The 26150-nt window shown below is 54.8% G+C and overlaps 1 protein-coding gene across 1 annotated transcript in view; it reads left to right on the forward strand.

Moving 5' to 3' along the window:
* Positions 1-12077, forward strand: part of C3 (complement C3) — a 38694-nt gene extending 26617 nt beyond the window's left edge. Inside the window, exons 29-41 of the mRNA XM_063420826.1 lie at positions 719-882; positions 1257-1421; positions 2714-2864; positions 2984-3035; positions 3706-3793; positions 4819-4905; positions 6650-6755; positions 7146-7235; positions 8725-8811; positions 9405-9488; positions 10410-10545; positions 11776-11961; positions 12031-12077. Of these exons, the coding sequence (XP_063276896.1) occupies positions 719-882; positions 1257-1421; positions 2714-2864; positions 2984-3035; positions 3706-3793; positions 4819-4905; positions 6650-6755; positions 7146-7235; positions 8725-8811; positions 9405-9488; positions 10410-10545; positions 11776-11917 (1352 nt within the window). The 3' untranslated portion in view covers positions 11918-11961; positions 12031-12077. The remainder of the gene's footprint in view (positions 1-718; positions 883-1256; positions 1422-2713; positions 2865-2983; positions 3036-3705; positions 3794-4818; positions 4906-6649; positions 6756-7145; positions 7236-8724; positions 8812-9404; positions 9489-10409; positions 10546-11775; positions 11962-12030) is intronic.
* The last annotated feature ends 14073 nt before the right edge of the window (positions 12078-26150 follow it).

Raw genomic sequence — 26150 nt, forward strand, 5'->3', positions numbered from 1 at the left:
AGGCGGTTTTGGGTCCTCCTGAGGTTCTCCAGGATGGAATCCTCACCCAGGGCTGGAATTTGGGGCCAGGGGAGGCGGTTTTGGGTCCTCCTGAGGTTTTCAAAGGTGACACCTCGCCTTGGGTTGAAAGGCTTGAAATTTGGTCAGGAAACATGGGTTTGGGTTCTCCTGAGGTTCTCCGGGACGGAATCCTCACCCAGGGCTGGAATTCGGGGTCAGGGAAGGTGGGTTTGGGTTCTCCTGAGGTTCTCCAGGACAGAATCCTCACCCGGGGCTGGAATTTGGGGTCAGGGGAGGTGGTTTTGGGCCCTCCTGAGGTTCTCCAGGACAGAATTCTCACACAGGGCTGGAATTTGAGGTCAGGGAAGGTGATTTTGGATTCTCCTGAGGTTCTCCAAAGGTGATTTGGGTTCTCCTGAGGTTCTCAAAGGTGACACCTCACCTTGGGGTTGAAAGGGTTGAAATTGTGGTCAGGGGAGGCGGTTTTGGGTCCTCCTGAGGTTCTCCAAAGGTGATTTGGGTTCTCCTGAGGTTCTCTGGGACCGAATCCTCACCCAGGGCTGGAATTTGGGGTCAGGGGAGGCGGTTTTGGGTCCTCCACAAGCGATTTTGGATCCTCCTGCGATGCCGCCTCACCCTGTGCTGTCACTCGGGGCCTGGCTGAGGTGGCCCGCGGGGTGTCCCCCAGTGGCTGAGGGTGTCCCCGGTGTCCCCACAGGTGGGGCCAGTTGGGAGGAGGACAACGCCCACACCTACAACATCGAGGGCACGTCCTATGCGCTGCTGGCCCTGGTGAAGATGAAGAGGTCGGAGGTGGCCGAGCCAGTGGTCCGGTGGCTGGCCCAGCAGAACCGCTACGGGGGTGGCTTCGGCTCCACCCAGGTGGGACACGGGGACACCCTCGAGGGGACATCTCGGGGACACCTGGGGGTGGCAGGGATGGGGGTTGTGTTTTTGGGGGCGTCTTTGGTGGCGCTGGAGGTCAAAAGTGGCTCAGAAGGCTTCGGGGGTGCTTCAGGTGACACCGGTGTCCCCTCAGGCCACCCAGGAGCACTTGGAGGTTCTCCAACCAATGTCCCCAAATCTTGGTGACACCGGTGTCCCTTCAGGCCACGCAGAAGCCTTTGTGGCTTCTCCAAATCCTGTCCCCAAGCCCTGGTGACCCCAGTGTCCCCTCAGGCCACCAGAGCCACCCAGGAGTACCAGGTGGACAGAGCTGGTGTCCCCACGCCCTGGTGACCCCGGTGTCCCCTCAGGCCACCATCCTGGCATTCCAAGCGCTGGCGCAGTACCAGGTGGAGGTGGAGGCGCGGGCGCAGCCACAGCTGGAGCTGGACGTGTCGGTGCTGCTGCCGCGCCGCGCCAGCCCCATCAAGTACCGTATCGAGAACCGCAATGCGCTGGTAGCGCGTTCCACAGAGGTACCGGCACTGGCACTTGGCAACTGTCCCCTGTCCCTGTCCCCTGTCATCTGTGCCTGTCCTGGCACCTGGCACCTGTCCCTGGCACCTGTCCTTGTCACTTGTCCCTGGCACCTGCCACCTGTCTGTGGCCTGGCACCTGGTGCCTGTCCCTGACCCTGGCACTGGCACCTGGCACTGGCACCTGTACCTGTCCTGGCACTGGCACCTGGCACTGACAGCTGTCCCTGTCCTGGCACTGACACCTGTCCCTGTCACTGTCCTGGCACTGGCACCTGTCTCTGTCACTGTCCTGGCACTGGCACCTGGCACCTGTCCCTAGCACCTGGTGCCTGTCCCTGTCACTGTCCTGGCACTGGCACCTGGTGCCTGTCCCTGTCCCTGTCCCTGGCACCTGGCACCTGTCACCTGTCCTTGGCACTGCCACCTGTCCCTATCCCTGGCACCTGCTCCTGGCACTGGCACCTGGCACCTGTCCTGGCACCTGGCCCTGGCCCTGGCACCTGGCCCTGGCACCTGGTGCCTGGCACCTGTCACTGGTACCTGTCCTGTCCCTGGCACCTGTCACCTGTCCTTCTCACTGTCACCTGGCACCTGGCACTGGCACCTGGCACTGCAACCTGTCCCTGTCACTTGGCAATGCCACCTGTCACTGGTACCTGACACCTGTCCTGGCACCTGGCACCTGTCCCTGTCACCTGGCACTGCCACCTTTCCCTGCCCTTGGCACTGTCACCTGGCCCTGGCACCCAGCACTGGCACTGGCACCTGGCGCTGCCACCTCTGTGTCTCCTCGTGGCCTGGGATAATCCCACCCCATCGCCATGGCCACCACTGTCCTTGTCCCTTCCATGTCTCTTCCTGTCCCCTCTGTGTCCTCTCAGGGCTTGGAATGTCCCAGGATGACCTTGTCCCCTCCCTGGAGTGTCCTTGTCACCTCCATGTCCCAGCCTGACTTTGTCTCCTCCTGGGGTGTCCTTGTCACCTTCATGTCCTAAGAAGGCCTTGTCCCCTCTCTGGGGTGGCCTTGTCCCCTCCCTTGCCATGACCTGCAGTGTCCCTGTCACCTCCCTGAACCCCTCATCTCCGTGTCCCCTCCGTGTCCTTCAACGTCCCTGTCCCCTCTATCCCTGCAACGCTGCCACCCCCTCCGTGTCCTGCCTGTCCCTGTCCCTTCCGTGTCCCCTCCGTGTCCCCGCACACTGCTGGCACCTCTCCTTGTCCCTCCTGGGGGTGTCCTCTGTCCCCTCCTGGTGTCCCCTGTCCCCTGCCAGCGTCCCCTGTCCCCTCAGACCAAGCTGAACGAGGACTTCACAGTGAAGGCAGAGGGCGTGGGCAGGGGGACAATGACAGTGGTGACCGTGTACCATGCCAAGGTCCCCGAGAAAGACAACAAATGTGACAACTTCGAGCTGAGCGTGGACGTGGAGGAGGTGAACATGGGTGAGTCCCCAGCTGTCCCCTCCCTGTCCTCACTGTGTCCCCTGCCCTTGTCCGCCCCGTGTCCCCTTTGATGTCCCCTTTGATGTCCCCTTCGATGTCCCCTCGTTGTCCCCACCCAGGCAAGGAAGAGGAGGACGTCATCAGGTCTATCAAGATCACCATCTGCACCAGGTGGGGACACTGGGGACACTGGGGACACTGGGGACAGCGGGGCCAATGGGGACACTGGGGACAAGGGGGACACTGGGGACACTGGGGACACTGGGGACACTGGGGACACCAGGGACACTGGGGACACTGGGGACACTGGGGACAGCGGGAACACCGGGGACAGCAGGGACAAGGGGGACACTGGGGACAGTGGGGACACTGGGGACAGCGGGAACACCGGGGACAGCAGGGACAAGGGGGACACTGGGGACACTGGGGACAGTGGGGACACTGGGGACATTGGGGACAGCAGGGACAGGGAGGAGAGGGGGACAGGAGACATCAGGGAGAGGATGGGGACATTGGGGACAGCAGCAATAGGGAGAGCAAGGGGAGGGAGGGGCATTGGGGACAGGGAGGAAAATGGGGACACTGGGGACAGGGACATCACGGATTGAATGGGGACATTGGGGACAATGGGGACAGGGAGGAGATGGGGACAGGGGACATCGGGGAAAGGATCAGGACACTGGGGACTTTGGGGACAGTGGGGACAGCAGGGACAGGGAGGAGATGTTGAGGATGGGGACATCAAGGAAAGAAGGGGGACATTGGGGACAGGGACAGGAGGGGTTTGGGGACAGGCAGGGGTTGGGGACAGGCCGGGGTGGCCTCAGCGCTGTCCCCACAGGTACCTGGACGCCGTGGATGCCACCATGTCCATCCTGGATGTGTCCATGCTCACGGGGTTCTCGCCAGACGTGCAGGACCTGCGCAGGGTCAGTGCAGGGACACAGGGACACCGGGGAGGGGACACGGGGGGGGACAATGTCCCCGACAGGGGACCCCGTGTCTGTGTGCCACCGCGTGCCACCATGTGCCACCGTGTGCCACCATGTGCCACTGCGTGCCACCATGTGCCACCGTGTGCCACCGCGTCCCTGCATTGCCACGTGTGCGTCCTCGTGTTCCCGTTGTCCCCGTGTGTCCAGTGTCACCATGTCCTGGTGTCCTGCATTCCCCTTGTCACTGTGTCCCCAAGTCTCCCCATGTCTTGATGCCATTCCATGTCCCCAAGTGTCCCCACAGGCCTGGTGTCACCATGTCCCCAAGTGTCCTCATGTCCTGATGCTGTTACATGTCCCCACATGTCCCCATGTGTCCTGTGGACCCAGTGTCACCGTGTCCCCACATGTCTCACACTCCCGGTGTCACCGTGTGTTCCCGATGTCCCTGCATGTCCTGCGGACCTTGTGTCACAGTGTCCCCATTTGTCCCCACGTGTCCCTGTGTCCCCCTGTGTCCCCCTGTGTCCCCATGTGTCCCCATGTGTCTCCGTGTGTCCCTGTGTGTCCCATGTTCCCAGTGTCATGATGTCCCCAGTGTCCCTGTGTGCTCCCAGTGTCCTTGTGTGTCCCTGTGTGTCCCCTGTGCCCCGGTGTGTCCCCGATGTCACAGTCCCCCCGTGTCCCTGCGTGTCCTTGGTTACACTCTGTCCCTGGTGCCATGCTGTCCCTGGTGTCTCCGCATGTCCCCGGTGCCATGCTGTCCCTGTGTCCCTGCGTGTCCCCAGTGTCATGCTGTCCCTGGTGTCCCCCCGTGCCCCGGTGCCACGCTGTCCCCGATGTCACACTGTCCCCAATATCATGCTGTCCTCGCTGTCATGCTGTCCCTGTGTCCCCCGTATTCCCACTGTCATGCTGGTCGCCCCGTGCCCTGCTGTCACTCTGTCCCTGTGTCCCCCATGTCCCCAGTGTCACACTGTCCCCTGTGTCCCCTGTGCCACATTGTCCCGTGTCCCCAGCTGTCCGAGGGCGTGGACAGGTACATCTCCAAGTTCGAACTGGACCAGGACCAAGAGCGGAGCAACGTTGTCATTTACCTGGACAAGGTGGGGACACTGGGGACACGGGGGACACGGGGGACACTGGGGACACAGGGGACACAGGGACAGGACAGGGAGGGGGACACGGACAGGATGGGACAATGACAGGGTGGGGCAGGGACAGGACGGGACAGGGACGGGATGGGGACACAATGGGACAGGGATGGGGACAGGGACAGGGACAGGATGGGATGGGGTGGGGACATGGCAGGACAGAGATGGGTACATGATGGGATGGGGACAGGGACAGGGACAAGATGGGACAGAGGTGGGGACAAGATGGAACAGGGACAGGGATGGGGACAGGGATGGGGACAGGGATGGGGATAGTGACAGGGACAGGGGACAGGGACAAGATGGGACAGGGGTGGGGACATGGCAGGACAGAGATGGGGACATGATGGGACAGGGACAGGGACAGGGATAAGGGTGGATTTGGGGACATGGGCAGGGACAGGAGGGGGACAGGGCTGGGACAGCGGCACAGCTAGTCTTGGGGACATGGCAGGGGACAGGGGTGGTGACAGAAACCGTCTCAGGGTGGTGACAAGGACAGAGATGGCTCCAGGTGATGGGAGGGGACAGTTCGGGGACATGGCTGGGGATGGGGCCAAGTGGGCTGGGGAGGTGACACGCAGCCTGTCTGAGTGCCACCCCCATGTCCCCTGTCCCTGTCCCTTTCCCTGTGTCCATGTCCCTGTCCCTGTCCCTGTCCCCTCTGTCCCCTTCCCTGTCCCGTCCCCGTCCCTGTCCCTGTCCCTGTCCCTGTCCCTGTCCCTGTCCCCTCTGTCCCTGTCCCTGTCCCATCTGTCCCTGTACTTGTCTCATCTCTGTCCCTGTCCCATCTCTGTCCCTGTCCCTGTCCCTGTCCCCTCTGTCCCTGTCTCATCCCTATCCCCTGTCCCCCCTGTCCCCCCTGTCCCCTCTGTCCCTGTCCCTGTCCCATCTGTCCCTGTCCCATCTCTGTCCCTGTCCCTGTCTGGTCCCTGTCCCTGTTCCTGTCCCTGTCCCTGTCCCCTGTCCCGGTCCCTGTTGCTGTCCCTGTCCCCCTGTCCCATCCCTGTCCCCTCTGTCCCTGTCCCTGTCCCTGTCCCATCTGTCCCTGTCTCATCCCTATCCCCTGTCCCCCCTGTCCCTTCTGTCCCTGTCCCTGTCCCATCTGTCCCTGTCCCTGTCCCCTCTGTCCCTGTCTCATCCCTATCCCCTGTCCCCCCTGTCCCTTCTGTCCCTGTCCCTGTCCCATCTGTCCCTGTCCCCTGTCTCCATCCCTGTTCCTGTCCCTGTCCGGTCCCGGTCCCTGTCGCTGTCCCTGTCTCCTGTCCCGGTCCCTGTTGCTGTCCCTGTCTCCCTATCCCATCCCTGTCCCCTCTGTCCCTGTCCCTGTCCCTGTCCCATCTGTCCCTGTACTTGTCTCATCTCTGTCCCTGTCCCATCTCTGTCCCTGTCCCTGTCCCTGTCCCTTCTCTCCCTGTCTCATCCCTATCCCCTGTCCCCCCTGTCCCCCCTGTCCCCTCTGTCCCTGTCCCTGTCCCATCTGTCCCTGTCCCTGTCCCGTCTCTGTCCCTGTCCCTGTCTGGTCCCTGTCCCTGTTCCTGTCCCTGTCCCTGTCCCCTGTCCCGGTCCCTGTTGCTGTCCCTGTCCCCCTGTCCCATCCCTGTCCCCTCTGTCCCTGTCCCTGTCCCTGTCCCATCTGTCCCTGTCCCTGTCCCATCTCTGTCCCTGTCCCTGTCCCCTCTGTCCCTGTCCCCAGGTGTCACACAAGGCCCAGGAATGTTTCGCCTTCAAGGCCCACCAGCGGTTCCAGGTGGGGCTGATCCAGCCCGCGGCCATCAGCGTCTACAGCTACTACGGGATCGGTGGGTGACACCTGTGTCACCTGTGTGTCACCTATGTCACCTGTGTGTCACCTGTGTGTCACCTGTGTGTAACCTGTGTGTCACCTCTCACCTGTCTAACCTGTGTCACAGCTGTGTCACAGCTGTGTCACCTGTGTGTCACCTGTCCTCTGTGTCACCTGTGTCACCTGTGTCACCTGTCACCTGTGTCACCTGTGCCACCTGTCATCTGATGTCCCTTGCTGTCCCTGTGTCCCCTGCTATCCTCATGTCCCCCGCTGTCCCTGTGTCCTCCGCTGTCCCCTACTATCCCCCGTGTCCCTTGGTGTCCCCTGCTGTCCCCCACTGTCCCCCTGTCCCCCCATCCCCCGCTGTCCCCCGCTGTCCCCTGATGTCCCCGTGTCCCCACAGACGATCGCTGCACCCGGTTCTACCACCCGGACAAGGAGGGAGGGAAACTGAGCAAGATCTGCCAGGGGGAAGTTTGTCGCTGCGCTGAAGGTGACACCGGGGACACGGGACAGACACAGGACAGACACGGGGACACGGAGACAGACACGGGGACACACGCAGGGACAGACACTGGGGACACAGGACAGACATGGGGACAGACATGGGACAGACACGGGGACAGACACGGGGACAGACACAGGGACACGGGACAGACATGGGGACACAGGGACACAGGACAGACACGGGGATGGACACAGGACAGACACTGGGACACAGGGACAGATACGGGACAGACATGGGGACAGACACGGGGGCAGACATGGGGACACGGGGACAGACACGGGGACACAGGATGGACACGGGGACAGACACGGGGACAGACATGGGGACACGGGACAGACACGGGACCAGACATGGGACGGACACGGGGATGGACACGGGAACAGACATGGGACAGACACGGGGACACGGGAACGGGGTGGGCAGACAACCCTGGCACGGTGGGACACATTATGGCTATGGTGGGGACATGTCACAGCCATGATGAGGACATGTCACGGTCATGATGGGACACCTTGATGTGACAGGATACGTCATGGCCATGGTGGGACATGTCACAGCCATGATGGGGACATGTCACAGTTATGATGGGACACGATGTGTTGGGGACATGCCACAGCCATGGTGGGATGTGTCACAGCCATGATGGGATACCTTGATGTGACAAGACACATGACCATGGTGGGACATGTCACGGTCATGGTGGGACACCTTGATGTTACAGGATACATCATGGCCATGGTGGAGACATGCCTGGTCATAATGAGGACACTTCATAGCTGCAGTGGGGACATGTCATGGTCATGGCAGGAACATGTCATGGCCATGGTGGGGACATGTCCTGGCCATGGTGGGGACATGTCCTGGCCATGATGGGACAAGTCACATCCATGGTGGGGATATGTTGTGGCCATGGTGGGACACATCCTGATCATGATGGGGACATGTCCCCGCCGTGATGGGACACGTCATGGGCATGGTGGGGACATGTCATGGGGCCATGGGGGGGACATGTCACGGTCACAATGGGGACATGTCCCTGCCATGGTGGGACACGTCGCATCCATGGTGGGACACGTCCCTCACAAGCTGTCACATGTTATAACCATGACGGGGACATGTCCCTGCCAAGGTGGGACATGTCACATCCATGGTGAGACATGTCAGTGATGAGATGCCACACGTCACCATAATGGGGACATGTCCCTGCCATAGTGGGACATGCCATGGCCATGATGGGACAAGTCACATCTGTGGTGGGACACATCCCTGACAAGCTGTCACATGTTATGACCATGATGGGGACGTGTCCCTGCAGAGGTGGGACACATCACCGCCATGGTGGCCACATGCCATTGGTGAGATGTCATGTGTCACGACTGTCATGGGGACATATCCCTGCCACAGCTGGTCTTGTCACAGCTGTGTCCCCGTGATGTCCCCGTGACGTCCCCATGGTGTTCACATGTCCCCACAGAGAGCTGCTTCCAGCGGCAGGAGCAGCCCGAGGCTGTCACCGTCAACCAACGCATCGAGCGCGCCTGCGAGCCCGGGGTGGACTTCGGTGGGACATGGGGACAGTGGGGACAGTGGGGACAATGGGGACAACAGGGGCAACGGGGACATTGGGGACAATGGGGGCAATGGGGACAACAGGGACAGCAGGGACAGTGGGGATGATGGGGACAATGGGTACAATGGGGACAATGAGGACAATGGGGACAATGGGAACCACGGGTCATTGGGGACATCGGGGACATTGAGGACATTGGGGACTTTGGGGACAAGGCATTGGGGGCATTGAGGACATTGGGGACATTGGGGGATTGGGGGCATTGGGGACATTGAGGACATTGGGGACATCAGGGATATCAGGGACAATGGGGATATTGGGGACATGGGGGACATTGGGGACAACAAGGACAACAGGGACGTTGCAACCATTGGGGACATCGAGGACAGTGGGGACATTGGGGACATCAGGAACAATGGGGACACTGGGGACATCGGGTGATGGGGGACATGGCGGGTGGAGTTAGGGACATTGGGGACACGGAAGGGGCAGGGAGGGATGGGGACAGGGGACACGGCGGGGACAGGGGATGCAGTGGGGCCACCCCGGGGAGGTGACAGTGCTGTCCCCATGTCCTCTGGCAGTGTACAAAGTGAGGCTGGTGGCCCGCGAGGAGACCCTGTCCCACGACAATTACGTAATGAATGTCCTGTCGGTCATCAAGATGGGTACGGCCACCGGGGGGGGGGGCAAGGACACCTCGGAGGGGGGACAAGGCCACCTCAAGGGGAGGAGGTCACCACGGGGGGCACAAGGCCACCATGATGGGGACAAGGTCTTCTCAGTGGGGACATGGCCATCATGGTGCGGACATGGCCACCTCGGTGGGGACAAGATCATCTCGGTGAGGACAAGGTCACCTCAGGTGAGAACAAAGCCACCATGGTAGGGACAAGGCCATCAGGGGTGGACATGGCCACAACAGGAGGACAAGGCCACCCTGGAAGGGGGACAGGGTCACCTCAATGGGGTGACATGATCACCACAGGGGGACAAGGTCCCCATGGGGAGACAAGGCCACCTTGGGGAACAAGGACACTTTGGGGAGGGACAGTGGTGGGAAGGGACCTGCAGCTGAGGACACTTGAGTGGGCTTGGTTGGGGAGAGCCGGGTGGGGTCATTGTCACCCAGGTGGGGCTGGTGACACAGTGACATGTGATATGGTAACATGGTGATGTGGTGACGTGGTGACATGGTGATATGGTGATACATGGCTTGGTGACATGGTGATATGGTGACGTGATGACGGGGTGACACGTTGACACGGTGACACAAGTAACGGTGTCACGGTGTCATGGTGACACAGTGACACGATGATACGGTGACATGTAACATGGTGACACAATTACACAATGACACGGTGAACCATGACACAATGACATGGTGGCACAATGACACAGTGACACAATGACACAATGACACGGTGCCATGATGACATGGTGCCACAGTGGCACGGTGACACGGTGACACAATGACACGGTGCCACAATGACACAATGACGCGGTGCCATGGTCCCACAGTGACACAGTGACATGGTGCCGCACTGACACAGTGACACGGTGACACATCCCCCATCCCCCTTGCCCAGGCACGGACGAGGACCCCGCCGGCAGCAACCGAACCTTCGTGAGCCACCAGCAGTGCCGGGACGTGCTGCGACTGCGCCAGGGACACGAGTACCTGGTGTGGGGACAGGCCAGCGACCTGTGGGTCACCGGCAGGCAGTACGGACACCGGGGGGACATGGGGGGACACCGGGGGACATGGGGACATGGGGGTACATGGGGACACCAGGGGGGGACATGGGAGGGACACTGGGCACACTGGGAGGGACACCAGAGGGGACATCGGGGGGACATGGAAGGGACACCAGGGGGGACATGGAGGACATCAGGGGGACATGGGGGGGATATGGGGGGGACATGGGGGGGACATGGGAGGGACACCAGAGGGGACACAGAGGCGACAGCAGGGGACACCGCGGACACCAGAGCGGGACACTGAGGACACTGGGGGGGCGACATGGGTGGACATGGGAGGGACACCGGGGGGACACCGGGGGGGACATGGCAGGGACACAGGGGACACCAGGAGGGACGGGGGGGACACCGGGAACACTGGGGGGGGATATGGGGGGACATGGGGGGACACAGGGCGTGGGCATGGAGGGACACAGTATCCCCATTGTCCCCATTGTCCCCTCTATCCCTGCTGTCCCCAAGTCCCCATGGCCGTCCCCATGTTGCCATGTCCATCCCCGTGTCCCCACCTCCGTCCCCGTGTCCCCACCTCCGTCCCCGTGTCCCCACATCCATCCTCATGTCCCCATTGCCATCCCAGTGTCCCCACGGTGTCCCCGTGTCCCCACGGCCATCCCTGTGTCCCCACGCCCGTCCCTGTGTCCCCACGCCTGTCCCCATGTTCCCAAGGCTGTCCCCATGTCCCCACATCTGTCCCCATGGCTGTCCCTATGGCCATCGCCATGTCCCCACGTCTGTTCCTGTGTCCCCACATCTGTCCTTGTGTCCCCATGGTTGTCCCTGCTGCTGTTCCTGCTGCTGTCCCCGTGTCCCCACGTCTGTCCCAACAGTGTCACCACGTCCATCCCCATGTCCCCACGGTGTCCCCGTGTCCCCACATCCTTCCCGGTGTCCCCACGTCCTTCCCAGTGTCCCCACGTCTGTCCCTGTGTCCCCACATCCGTCCCCTTGTCTCTATGTCCATCCCCATGTCCCCACATCCGTCCCCATGTCCCCACGTCTGTCCCCGTGTCCCCATATCTGTCCCCATGTCCCCACTGCTGTCCCCATCTCCATGTCCATCTCCGTGTCCCTATTGCCGTCCCGGTGTCCCCATGTTTGTCCTGGTGTCGCCACGGCATCCCCGTGTCCCCACTGCTGTCCCCATTGCCATCCCTGTGTCCCGGTGTCCCCACGGTGTCCCTGTGTCCCCAGGTTCTCGTACCTGGTGGGGAAGGACACCTGGCTGGAGGAGTGGCCCTCGGAGGGCTCCTGCCAGGACGCGTCACTGCAGCGGCGCTGCCAGGACTTCGCCGAGTTCGCCGAGGCCATGATGCTCTTCGGCTGTCCCAGCTGAGCCACCAGGGCCACCAGGTGTCACCGAACCCTGGGTGTCACCCAACTCTGGGTGTCACCCACCCCCGCGTGTCACCGAACCCTCAGTGTCACCCGACCCTCAGTGTCACCCACCCCTCGGTGTCACCCACCCCTGGGTGTCACCCACCCCTGGGTGTCACCACTCTCCCTGTCACCTTTTGTCCCCTCCCCCTGTTTTGTTTTCTTCGTGGTTTCTTTCTCTTTTTTTTGATTAAAAAATTCATTTCTGAGCACCTGGCTTGGGGTGTCTGGGGCGGGGCAGGGGGACACCAGAGGGGACATGGGGACACCAGAGGGGACATGGGGACATCGCAGAGGATATGGGGAAAATGGAGATGTCATGGGGACATCAGAGGGGACGTGGGGACACCAGAGGGGACATGGGGACACCACAGGGGACATAAGGACATGATAAGGGATATGGGGACATCACAGGGATCATAGGGACACCACAGGGGTCATGGGGACATCACAGGGAACATGGGGACATCACAGGGGTCATGGGGACACCACAGGACACATGGGGACACCAAAGGGGACATGGGGACATCAGAGGGGACATGGAAACATCACAGGAGTCATGGGGACACCACAGGACACATGGGGACACCAAAGGGGACATGGGGACATCAGAGGGGACATGGGAACATCACAGGAGTCATACGGACATCAGAGAGGACACGGGGACATCAGAGGGGACATGGGGACACCACAGGGGACATGGAGACACAATAAGGGACATGGGGACACCCTAGAGGACATGGGGATACCCCTAGCTCTGCACCCCAAACTCTGCACCCCACATTTCTCAGCCTGAATTTTGCACCCCCAGCTCCACATCCCAAATTACAAACCCCACATTTGTCACCCCACACTCTACACCCCAAATTCTGCACCCCAAATTCTGAACCCCAAATTCTGCACCCCACATTTTGCACCCCAAACCCCGCATCCCAAATTTCCCACCCCAAACCCCGCACTCCAAACCCTGAACCCCACATTTCTCACCCCAAAGTCTGAACCCCAAATTCTGCACCCCACATTTCCCACCCCAAATTATCAACCCCGCATTTTGCACTCCAAATTTGCACCCCAAACCCCGCACCCCAAATTCTGCACCCCAAACCCTGAACCCCAAATTCTGAACCCCACATTTCCCACCCCAAAATTCTGCACCCCAAACTCTGCACCCCACATTTCTCACCCCAAACCCCCCACCCCAACCCCTGCCCCCCACATTTCCCACCCCCCTCCCAGCCCCCCACCCCCCGTTCCCACCCCACGCGTGGCCCCCGCGGTTTCCGGAACTTTCCGGAGCCTTTTTCCAGCACCCAGAGCAGCCACAACCCCACAGGAGCTCAGAAATTCGGGGTGCAGGATGCTCTGGGGGGAAATTTGGGGGGTCTGGGGTGAAATTTGGGGGGTCTGGGGTGAATATGGGGGGTCTGGGGCAAACTTTGGGGGATCTGGGGCAAATCTGAGGCTCATGGGCAAATTTTGGGGGATTTGGGGCAAATTTTGGAGTTTCTGAGGGAAATATGGGGGATTTGGGGTGAAATTTTGGGGAAGATCTCTGTCAAATTGGGGGTTCTGGGGCAAATTTTGGGGTGTGGGGACCCCCAAAGGTCCCTGAGTGCCACCCTGGGGTTCTCTCCTTATTTTTTTTGGGGGGGGGACAATCCAGGCCTTAATTAATCCATAAATAAATTTATTTATTAATCAATAAATAATTAATTAAGAACAATAATTTAGGGGAGAGGGCGCCCCCCACCCCCCCCCAGGCCAGCTGGGGAGGGAGGGGGGAAGGGGTTGGGGACAGAAGGGACCCCCCAAAAGTGTCCCCAAAGTGTCCCTGAGTGTCCAGCACTGGATTCCCAAATGTCCCCAAATGTCTCCAAGTGTCCCCAAGCACCAAAGGGGGGGTCAGTGATGTCACTCGATGTCCCCAAATCTCTGGGCACGGTGGTTTTGTCACCCAAATCTCCAGCCTTGGATGTCACTGATGTCCCAGCTGTGACTGAAATCTCCAGCTGCGGATGCCACCAATGTCTCTTGATGTCCCCAAATCTCCGGATGTGCAGGTCACCGACATCACTCAATGTCCCCAAATCTCTGGGCACAGTGGTTTTGTCACCCAAATCTCCAGCCTTGGATGTCACCGATGTCCCTTGATGTCCCCAAATCCCTGAGTATGGGTGTCACCAATGTCCCTTGTTCCCAAACCTTCGGGTTTGGACGTCACTGATGTCCCTTGATGTCCCCAAATCTCCAACCATGGACATCACTAATGTCCCATTGTCCCCAAACCTCTGGGTTTGGATGTCACCGATGTCCCTTGACTTCTCCAGATCTCCATGTCTGGATGTCACCAATGTCCCTTGTCCCCAAATCTCCATGTCTGGACATCACTGATGTCCCTTGATGTCCCCAACCCTCCACGCTCAGGACTCCTGGACATCCCCAAGCCCCACCCTGGCAGGTGACTGGCAGGACACGAGCCCGGCCACCCCCCTTGTCACCCTGGTGCCACCCCCTGGTGTCACCCCCCTGCGACGCGCAGCAGCCCCACGAAGTTGCCCTCGTGCTCGTCCTGCGCCAGCTGCCACCCACCGGTGTCCCTTCTGGTGTCCCCTCCGGTGTCCCCTGTCCCCTCCCTGACCAGCTCGAGGCTCATCGTGTCCCCCGGCCACAGCTGCCCCACGGCCTGGGCCAGCGCTGACTGCTGGTGGTGGCCCCCAGCCGCGTCCAGCAGGGCCAGCGGCACGGCCAGCAGCGGCCGCGGGGACGCGGCGCAGCGCAGCCGGAGGGTGACACAGCCTTGGGGACAGGTGACAGCGATGCAGGACACCTCCAGCTGGTCGTAGAGGAGGTAGAGGCCGCCGGATGTCACCCGCAGCGTCCCCTTGGAGTCCGGCTGGACGTCACCGCTGAGGAAAATGCCCTGGATGCCGTCGCAGTAGAGCCAGGACAGGGAGGATAGCAGGGACAGCGAGCCTGGGGACAGAGGGGACAGCGGTCAGTGGGGACAGGGGGACATGGGGACACTGGGGAGCCTGGGGTCAGTGGGGACACGGGGACAGAGGGGACATGGGTGTTAAAAGTAGATAAATGCTTCTGGGGTGTTATAAGTAACAGTTCTTAAGTTTGCATGTTTGGGGTATAAGTTAGTAGTGTGTCTGTAAACACTGGAACTGTGACAACAAGAATAGCTCCACAGATGCCATCATGCAGGCAGCATCAAAACCATGAGCCTGGATTGGTAGGGGCAACGGACCAATCACTCGACGCCCTGGCAGAATGATTGGTCCAGGATGACTTTCATTATAAACCAATCAAACCCTAGACAACGGACCAATCAGAGAGAGGATCGTGAGCGCCCCAATCAGAGGAAGACAGGAGCACTTAAAAGGGAGTGTTAGAGCTCTGCCAGCGTCCTCTGGTGAAACAACGTATCCAAAGGAGCACCCAGTGCAACGAGTTGTTACACTGTTGTTTTGTATGTGTTCTCTTGGGGTGGGGAGCCTGGGCTTATGCTGGGCTCCCGTCTTTGGTAGTGTCTTGGTTTGAAAGACAGATATCTGCTAGGAAGGGGCAGGACCTCCCTAGAGATGGAGAATTCGAATACCCTCCCTCCAAATTATTCCAATTAAAAGGAAAATTAAAGGAGCTTTCAGACAGAGGTATGGGGGTAGGAATAACAGTTCTTTACTAGTATATATGACAAAACGACAAACAAACAACAACTACAGCATCAATAATAAACAGAATCAAGAACCTTGAGGGCTTTCTTTTACAAAAGCCCAGAGCAGTTTGATCTGGGTGCCCCTGCAGGACTCCGAGAGGCCAAACTGGAAGGAAGGAAAAGTCCCGGGCTGGTGGATGAGATGAGGTCTGCGCTGGCAGCTGGAGCAGCAGGGGTGTCCCAGCAGGGCTGGGCAGTGCAGGGCTACAGAGTAGCAGTGGAACCTCCAAGCTCCGAAAAAGCAGCGGCGGTGGGGGGAGGCTGGAGAAAACGAGCTCAGGATTCCCGGGTACACAAGCAGATGACTGTAGATTTCCCAGCACGAGACAGAGGCAGAGGGCAGCCTGACCGCCCTCCTCGGCGCTGAGAGCAAGAGTGCCTCCCCCTCCCCCAGATCTGTCTTTTTTGCCTTTCCCAAAGCTCATCATCTCTCCCCTCTGAGGGACACTCCCAGGGACTCAAAAACAATAGGTGTAGCCTCGTGCTGCTATATCCCTCAAGCACTGTTTTTGTTCTGACTAAGTAGTCATCAAGGCTTTTGGAAACTTATGGGAAAAAATTCTGTGAGAAGAAAAAAAACCAAACAAACCAAATCTAACCCCCAACAGCTTCCTTTTCCGAAATTTATCTGTTTGTATAAATCAATGCCTTGAAATTTTATCATAGTTTGTTTCTGTTTAGACTTTTCAATTGAGATTTAGGTATAATGCAAATTTAAATTTGGATTTTACTTTTGAAAGAAAAACAATTCTACAGGATTATTTTTTGTTATAAATGCCAGGACAATTTATTACCAAATTCAATAATTTGGTTTATTAAAATTCAAATCACAAAATTTGGAATCAAATTACAGAATTTTAAGTAATAAAAAAACAAAACAAGACCCCACAAACAGCGACACTTACTTGACAGAATTTCTCCCGGGAAAAATGAGCCAAGGGTGACCCAGAGACACGGACCCTGGCAGCCTGAGTCTCTAGCTGGGTTCACGCCTTGCCCACCTAGAGGCTTAACTTAAATACCCTTAATTCCACCCTCGGCAGCCTTTCTCCCATTGTTTCCACTAAGCACCGGCCATTAACCTTGTTTATACTAAATCCCGAAAGGGTCCCCTGGCCCATTCAAATGCTAATGTCCAGAGTTAGTCCTTGCTTTGAGTAATTTAACCGTCGTACAAGTGTGTGATGATCCCTCTAGCACGTAGCATTTGATCAGTGGGAGTCCCTGCTTTGAGCCGTAGAGGTGTGTGATGATCCCTCTGGCACGTAGCATTCGACTGGTGTAAGTCCTGGTAATTTTCGCTGCACGTAGGCAGGGGTAGGTTGGTCCGTGTTCATTGTCTCATCAGTGCCTCGTGTTCTCACCTTCTATTTTTGGACCAGGGAGATCAGGAGAGGTGCTTTACAGAAGTCCGTGAAACGTGCGGGTTGAGCAGACACACATACCTTTATACAATATATTACAGTTTCCAGTCTATAATTATTTATAGAACATGAATTAAATAACCCTATTTTCCACATTTTTCAAGGAGGAAATTTAGCTTTCACTGTTATCCAGACAATCTGAATAATTTTAATGGGTTTTTGCTAGTTCCTAAGTCATCTATCATTTTTATACCAAAACAGTTACAAAACTATTCACTACACAATTCTTCATACAACTCAAAATCTTTCTTTCATGTATGAATGATTCCATTCTCTATCTAGATTTTAAATTATTCAATGTTAAATTCAAGAATCTTCTTTCATCCTGTAAAAATAAAATTAACAAAAAGAATTCTACCTCCTATTAAGCAAGGTGTATACTAAAATAGACAAACAGTTCCTCCTAAGTTCCACTTATACTTTTGACACTATCCACTGAGCACACAGCAAGTGGACCACAAGCAATAAGACGATTCCAAACCCTACAGCATTAACACAGGTTTCATTCTTTTAAAGAAAATCCTTAGTAAAAAGTCATAGAAAGGTACAAACAATTCAAGCTTATTTCCAGAATCCAACTTAACACATTCAGGGTGAGTAATTATACTGACAAATACTCATGAGGTCTGACTTCTTGCAAAACTAAGTAATCACAGCAGTTTCCAGAACGATTAGTTGTTAAGGTTACCCACATTCTTATTTAGTTTCTGCAGTTCCAGTGTGATGAGCTTGCACTACTACCACCTAACTTTACTACCAGTTCTCATTTCAGATCCCTATTCAGTCCATTTTCAGAGCCACATAGCCAAAAGAAGAAAGCAAATTCTAGTGAAACAATTGAGCCATCTTCTATCTCTAATTTTAAATGTAGCTAAAAGAAGAAAGCAAATTTTAGTGAAACAATTGAGCCATCTTCTATCTATAATTTTAAATGTAGCTAAAAGAAGAAAGCAAATTTTAGTGAAACAACTGAGCCATCTTCTATCTCTAATTTTAAAAGTATTTTTAGCTTTGGCCAATTCTCATTCTGTTTCTAAAAAAAAAACACTTGCCCTGACCACAGCTTCTCACTTTTCTTCAGCCACACCTACTATTCTACCTTGTCAGCTCTGCTGTTAGTCTAATACTAACACGTCTCACCTTGGCCTGCAATTTCACTGCCCCAGGGCAATTTCCCTCCCTGCCCCCCCCACCAGAAACCGGCCAGGGCCTCAAGCCGCAGCAGCAAGGAGCTCCAACTGGGGGAATCCACCTGAATTGTCTTACACTGTAACAACTAATCATTTGCGTTTTGGTTGCCATATACTCCTCACATCGTGAGGGGCATTGAAAATTACTCTCTCTGCTTCTCTTACTTTCAAGGCAACAGCTACAATTTGTTAAACGTGTGAACCATCTTTGGCTAACCGGATCTTAATAATTCTGAAACCTACCGGGTTCTTGGCCCCTGCCTACTCCTGGGTAGAAACTCTATCTATGCAAAGCTGGAATTCCCAGGGAATATACTAGGGCAGTTCCATCAGCTAACTGTGCAGATCTGCCTATAAACTATTTCTCACTTGCAAGATCGGTTGCTGATCCCTATTTCAGTGTGGCAAGATGCAATCTTGCTGTGGCAGCTGGAGTGACCTTCCTAACTCGCTGAACTAAACAATCAGTGAGCAGTATAATTCTATGAAGAATAACCCTAGACAACACCTGTTCTTAAGAAAAAATCTTAAAACTTCTCCTACAATCCCGGGGGAGTACCCCGACAAGACACTAAAAATGAAAAAAACAAGGCACACAAAAAACCTGATACCACAAAGAACAGAACCTATTCCTTCACCACTCACAGAACATCTCTCAGGATACAAACAAGGGGCTTTGGAGCAGTAACCTTACTGAAGGTACAGCCTTTTCTAATACAGATTCCCAATACAGTTTCTAGTACATAGGTACTACTGTATGTCATAAAGAGATTTTACATAATTAGCTTTTACTTCGACCAACCATTTGCCTTCAAATCTAAACTAGTCTAATTTAAATCACTTCTTCCTTTAGAAATCAAATTAATAACTAATTGAATGATACTTTCAGTGTATAACATTGAAACCCAGACAACCAGTCTTTTTTTTTTTTCTGTTGCATTTTCCAAATACAAATGTCTTCTCATATCAGTTATTTTTAGTACAAATTTTCTTCCTGCCTGTACTGCTAACAACATTCAGAGAACACAACATCTCCTGAGGAATATCACAGAAGTTAATCTACACCTTAGCCATTCTTCAGCTGACAAACAATAAGAAAGAAATAAATCTATGCAACTATTCACCATTCTGAAATGCAAGCACTAGAACAACTCTGTGGCCTGCATCCTCCAAACTCGGGGACAAACCAAAAAAACACAACACCAAAAGGGATAACATCAGTTATCTCCTATAAAAAAATCCCTGTCTCTATCAAACAATACATACAAAGGTAAAGATTATAGAAAAATCACAGCTAGTTCAACCAAATAGAAATCTCTCATGCCAGATGTGGCCTGGGAAAATCTTCAAACTCTGTTCCCCTCTACAGAGGTTAATACTCTATAGGAAGGAAAGGGGAAAAGAAGAAAGAAAGAAAAAACCAACACTTTAAGTCTTAGCTAATGACCTGGCTACCACTTTTGATCTTAACTCTAAATCACATATCTTTTCTAACCTCCTGATTGTAGCAAGCATTTTTAATCTGAACAGCACTTGATTTTCAAACAGTAGCCATCCTCTCGAACCTACGATTCACGTACTAAAACCTATGTTATGGCAAAACAAAAACCTCACTAGACACGTGGACACCTTTTACACAGAAATGCAGCTTTCTTTCTATAAGGTAAGCTTTCATACCTAATTTCAAAAGTGTTTTCTCGTATCAAAAAAACCAATCTGACCTTGCCCTATTTTTCCAAGCCCAAAAATTCAGTAATTTAACCGCTGTGAACTGCTTAAAACCAAAAATCTTATGTTATTTATACTAGTTTCCTAACTTCTTTATTCAAGCACTCTGCACCTTCTTTTATCTAATTAACTCAGAGGCAGAAAAAAAGAAAGAAGTAAAAGGAGAAAGAGAAAAAAAACGGAGAAAAACCCTTTTTTAAATTTCCCGTCTGATCATGGCAAAAATAGACACATTCACAAAATACTTAGCAAAAAGAAAACACTAATGCCCTTTCTAGCAACTCAGTTTTAGTTTTGATTCTTTTTTCCCAATCTTTAATTCATTCTCACTATATTGTTCTCATTTTTGGGCCCCCACTCTCCTGTCTTGGATTGTCCTTGGACAGAGGATTGCCGTCTGTCCCTTAACTGCAGAGAAGAAAAAAAAACAAAAAACCACCCTGCTGTTTCTGTCTCCTAGCAACCGTACTTACTTCACTGGGGGGGTTTGTTTCCTTTCTCATGTTAACGAAGAAGAGACTGAGAAACTCCACCTAAAGATACCTACACAATTCCTATGGAACTTCTAAAAAGTGCCCAGCCCGAAAAAGATCTACCATTACCAAAGAGTTAGCGAGATTCCTTTTAAATTTTCTCGGATTACTCCCGCCGCTGAAACAATTATCGTCCTCGGGGATCTAGGTCTCAGTCTATGCTCTACCTGGTGTATAATTCTCTAAATTATTCCTTCTCCCTTCCTTTTTCTTACCTTTTCTTCCCTTCTCCCTGTAATTTGGCGTCGGTGGCCGGGGTTCGATGTCGGAACCTGAAACAGGGACTGGGATTCCTCTCGGGAATCCCCTCGGGTGAGAGGAGGGGGGGCGGCCGCGGAGCTCGTGGTTCCGCATGGTCTTGGATGATGTCACCGTCACCGAAGAGACGGATGAGGAGGCGGGGTTGGAAGACAGCGCTTTTAGCCACCGAGCCGCGAGAGAGGCTTTTCCCTTAGTCCAACTTATCCAGTATTTCCCTTTTGTTAGAATACAGTTTCACCCGTACCCAGTATCACAACAAGACACACGTTAATTCCTCCAATTTTTCTCCTTTTCCCACAGCAAAAAAAAAAAACACCGAAGAGCTTCCCCATATCCACACACCTTCTCCCGACTCAGGGGTGACTGTCCCGATCTCTCCCCAGTGCCACTCTTCCTCCCCAAACACTCAGGTCCCAGGGGCGGATCCCCACTCCGGATCTCCTGCACGGCCGCTTACCAACACCCGTGCCTGCGTCTTTTGCCACATATACACCTTTGAGCTTCCCTTAATAATTCCTGCAAGCCTCTTTTTTTGCCAATCCTCAATAGTACATATTCTGACTCATCTACTTCTCTCAATTCCTTATTCCTTACATACTTACACAAAGCCTGACAAGTCCATGAATCAAATGTACCAAATATCAGCCAAATCACAAGTTTCTCTATTTCCTTCGATCCCTAAACATTCATACACAGATTAATCATATGTTGTTTAGATGCCCATCTCCTAATTGGGCATTGTTGCTATCCCTGCAATATTTCTCCCAGCGGACTTTTCCGGGGTATTTCCAGAGCAGCTCCCGCGGGGGTTTTTTTCTTATAGAATCCTCAGGATTCGACCCCATCCTTCCCGTGGCTCAGAAGTTACGATGGGTTTACACAAAAATTAAATCCCGGGTCTTTTCCGACCTCGGTGCCATTAACCTAGTTGTCCGCCAGAGGATCGATCTGGGGAGGTTCGTTTAACAGCGGGCTCAACTACCGCCACCGAAAAAATTACTGGACCCTACGGTCGCAGTCAAGAAGGCTTACTCTTCCCTGAACTCCCAAGGGACGTCTCCTTTCCTTCCAGACTCCCGGTGACCATCAACCTCCCCGTCGGGAGACACTCACACAAATTTCGCAAACCCACTCGCTTCCCTTTCGATCGGCCGCGACCCTCGCGGGACGACGGAAACGCGATCTTGAGGTCCGCTCTCGCTTCATGATAATATCACGTCTCTTTCACACACACATACTCACACACACTTTCTCATTCGCTAGGTCACCCCCACTCAACCTCGCAATACTTACGATCCGGTTTTCTTGTGTGGATTCTTCGTGCACGTAGATTTTTATGAGTGAACTAAAGCCACGGTTACCAGGGAACCTTCCGTGCTGAGTTCCCGAGCCCACCCAAGCTAGCTTGTCCTATTTTACCCCTCCGCTGTTGTGGTAATTTTGGGTTAGTTTAGCCAGTAGGTTCTGCTGAACTTATCCCGATCTGCCGGGACGCTTTTTACGGCGAGGCACCTCCCAGTCAGATATGGGAGTCCGCAGATTTTTCCAAAACTGGCCCCACGTTGGGCACCATAGTTGTTATAAATGCCAATCAGATATTCCAATTTGAAATAATAATTTGGTTTATTAATAAAAAATCAAATCACAGAATTTCGATAACCCACTAACAGTGGAGAAACTTGACAGAGTTTTCCCACGAAATGTCAAGGGTGAACTGTGAGATACAGGGTCTGGCAGCCTGCTATCTCCCCCAACGGTTCACAAATTAGCCCGGTTTGGGGCTTGGTTCTTATACACTTTATTCTGCCCTCAGCAATATTTCTTCATATTCCCCATTGTTTCTCTACTAACTATACAAATCTGGGAGTTGCTTCGACCAAGCAAAAAGAGTTCTTTTTCCCAGTTCAAATGTTAATGTCTAATTTCAATAGATCTTTATAGTTGACGAGTGGTGTGACTTGATGGTCTGTGAAGCTGGCATCTAAGGTGTGAGTTGCTGGTGCCAGCTTATCTCCGGGGTCCCCTCCCTGGTGCTTGGGCAGCTGCAGGCTTTCCTGGAAAATCCCTTTGTTCTCTTATGAATGGAGGTGCCAGCAGTCTCAGGGCTGTCAGTTTCACTGTCTGCTGTAAAGTCTCTTAAAACATAAACTTCTACCTGATATCACATTATATAACTTTATAAATTTCTAATTTATCATAAGAACATGAATTAACCATCTATGTTTATAACACCCCCCAAACCAGGATTTCATATTCCCAAACCTTGACTCGATGGAGGAGGAGGGGGCCACGAGGAAGAGGAAGATGTCCTGGGAGCCGCAGGCAGGTGAGGAGGAAGCCAGTGCCCCTTTGCCCCTCTCTCCTGCTCCATCTCCCAGCCCAGCCTGGCCCCCGGCTGCAGGACAACCCCGCTGCTGATACCGTCCTGCCGGGGATGCACAGGGGGATCTCCTTGCCCTTCCCTGTGGCCTGGAGGCAAATCCCATCCTCTCCTCATCCTTCCTTCGCCAGAGACTGAGCTGAGCACGGAGCCCAGGGAGGACAAATCCCTGTGGCAGCAGCTGGTGGGAGAGGCTGTTTTGAGCGGCTCCACGGTGCAGGAATCCAACGAGGAGGAAAATCCCCAGAGATCCCGCACAAGGAGGAGCTGCACATGCAGATCTCAGGCATCTGATGAGGAAAGATCTACTCTGGGCTGGAGAGGTTGCCAGAGCTCAGAGCTAGGGGCCCCTGAGCAGCCTCAGGAAGGGGAGAAGCCCCACACGTGCTCGAAATGAGACGAGCTTCAGGTGGAGATCTGAACTGATCTGCCACAGGAGAATCCACATGGGGCAACGACCCTATGAGTGTGGGGAGTTTGGAAAGAGCTTCAGCCACAGCTCCAACCTCATTATCCACCAGAGTGTGTGTGAGCAGATAAGATAAGGCCTAGCGCCACGGAAGATCTCGGGATTGTAACGGAAAGACAGGAACCTCCCCCTCACCCTCTGAGGTGTGTAACTAACTTTGAGAACAATGTAGCCCCTCCAAACCCAGTAGTTTTCCACTAACCTTTAGCCTCCCTTCCCCTCTGACGTAGTGAAGACCCCTTAGACTATATAACCTCATGTAGGAACCTAATAAATCGCCATTTGCCGTCCACCATATTGGTGTATGCGTTGTCAATGGTCGAGTGACTCGAGGACGTCGAGTCACCGTGCTAGCTCTTTGGAACCAGGTCGCCATTGCCTCATATCGAAGGCAACACCAGAGGAGCTACACCAGAGAGAAGCCCTACAAGTGTGACCAATGCAAGAAGAGGTTTCAGACCAGATCCAGTCTCCTCGTCCACCAGCGCATTCACAGAGATGAGAGGCCTTTCCACTGCTCCGTCTGTGGGATGGGCTTCAAGCGAAACTGCATCTTCATCATGCACCGGCGCATCCACACTGGGGAGAGGCCCTACGAGTGTCCCCAGTGTGGGAAGAGCTTCAGCCACAGCTCCTCCCTGATTGTCCACCAGAGTGTGGGGAGTGTGGGAAGAGCTCCATCAGGAGCTCCCATCTGATCTGCCACCAGAGGAACCACACAGGGGAGAGGCCCCAGAAGGGTCCCCAGTGTGGGAAGAGCTTCTCCAGGAGCTCTTACTTGACCCAACACCAACAAAGCCAGCACTGAGGGAAGCTCTGTGAATGCCCCGAGTGCGGGAAGAGCTTTGTGCGCTGCTCCAGCTCCATCCCCCATGGGAGGATCCACCCTGGATGATCCCCAGTGACCCCCGGTGGGCAGAGCCCCGGTGGTCAATGATGCCGGTGATCCGTGTTGGGCACATACCTGGCTGGGGGCTCCACATCCTCCTGGCTCCCTGTGGCTTGGATTTCTTTTTCATTTCTCTTTGTATTTTCAAAACCCACAAAAATGGGGTAAAAATAAATATTTTGAACAAAGACCTTGATGGGGACACGGGGAGATCTTCCAGCGGATGTGGACGTTGCAGCGTTCATTGAGCTGAGCATTCCAGGCAGGAAATTAGGAGTTGCTCAGGGCTTTGGGCTCCCCAGGCCGAGCAGCTCTGGCTGTGCTCACAGACCCTGGTGGAGGTTCAGGGGCAGCTGATCAAGGGCCCCCTGCCCTGGGATTGTCCCCCTGTTTTCGGTGTCCCCTGTCCAGGATCCCCCTCTCCTCGCTGTCCCTTCGCTTGCCCCCTGCCCGTTCCTGTGTCACCCCATTCCTGACCCTGTCCTGTTCCCATCCCAGTCCTGATCCCATTCCCGGTCTCATTCCCTGTCTCTGTTGCGTATTCTCTGGATGCCGTTTCCATACTTCCAGTCCCATATTTTCCGCACTCTTCCCATTTTCCTAATCTCAGTCCCAGTGATGGTCTCGCATTTCCATGTTCCCTGTCCTGTTCCCATATTGCCATTCCCACTCCTGTTGCCATATTCCCATTTCCAACTGCCACCCCTCCTTTCGAATCCACATTCCATATTTTCACTCCAGTTCCTGTTTCCATATTCACTGTCCTGTTTCCGTATTCCTCTCCCCGATCCCATTCCAGGTCCACCTCCTGTGTTGCTGGTCCCATTCCCAGTCCATGTTCAGTATTCCTGGTCCACATTCCCAGTCCCATTCCTAGTTCCATTCCTGGTCCCTGTCCCCATTCCGAGGCACGTTCCACTTCCATATCCTTCTCCATTATCTCTGATCCCTGGCCCCACTCCCAGTCCAGTATTCCCTGTCCCATTCTTGGTTCCGGTTCCCATTCCATGGATCACCCCCAGTCCCTGCCTGGTATTTCCCGTGCCGTGCCTGTTCCTGGTTCATATTGCTGATCCCTGTCCCCATTCCCTGTCCCTCTTCCCATTACGTGTATCTATCCCCATTCCATCTCCCCATTCCCAGTCCCCAACCCGTGGCCGATGTTTCCATATTCCCTGTCCCCATTCCCAGTTCTCATTCCCTGTCCCCAGCCCCCATTCCCAGTCCCCATTCCCGCGTCTCCCATGGGACCCTCAGGGCTCCCCAGCTCGCCCTGCCTGTGGCACACGAACCCTTCAGCCCTGCTGCCGCCCTTGCCCAGCTGCACACAGCACAAGGCTTTGGGCATTTCTCACAGGCCCCAGCTGGCCACAGCAGCCCCTCCTGCCAGCACCCGCTGTGCCTCACAGCCCTCCCTGCTGCTGGGGCCATGCAGGGGACACGGGCCTGCAGGAGCCTCCTGTTCTTGGCACAGGAGCAAGGCTGCAGCTCCAGCCTTTGGGCCCTGGGCCGCAGCAGCCCAGGGGAGGCCCAGCTGCAGAGCTCGCATCCCCAAATGTGTTTAATGGAGCACTTTGGACCTCTGAGCCTCATCCCA

The sequence above is a fragment of the Prinia subflava genome, chromosome 33 (genome assembly GCF_021018805.1).
Source record: "Prinia subflava isolate CZ2003 ecotype Zambia chromosome 33, Cam_Psub_1.2, whole genome shotgun sequence".
NCBI lineage: Eukaryota > Metazoa > Chordata > Aves > Passeriformes > Cisticolidae > Prinia > Prinia subflava.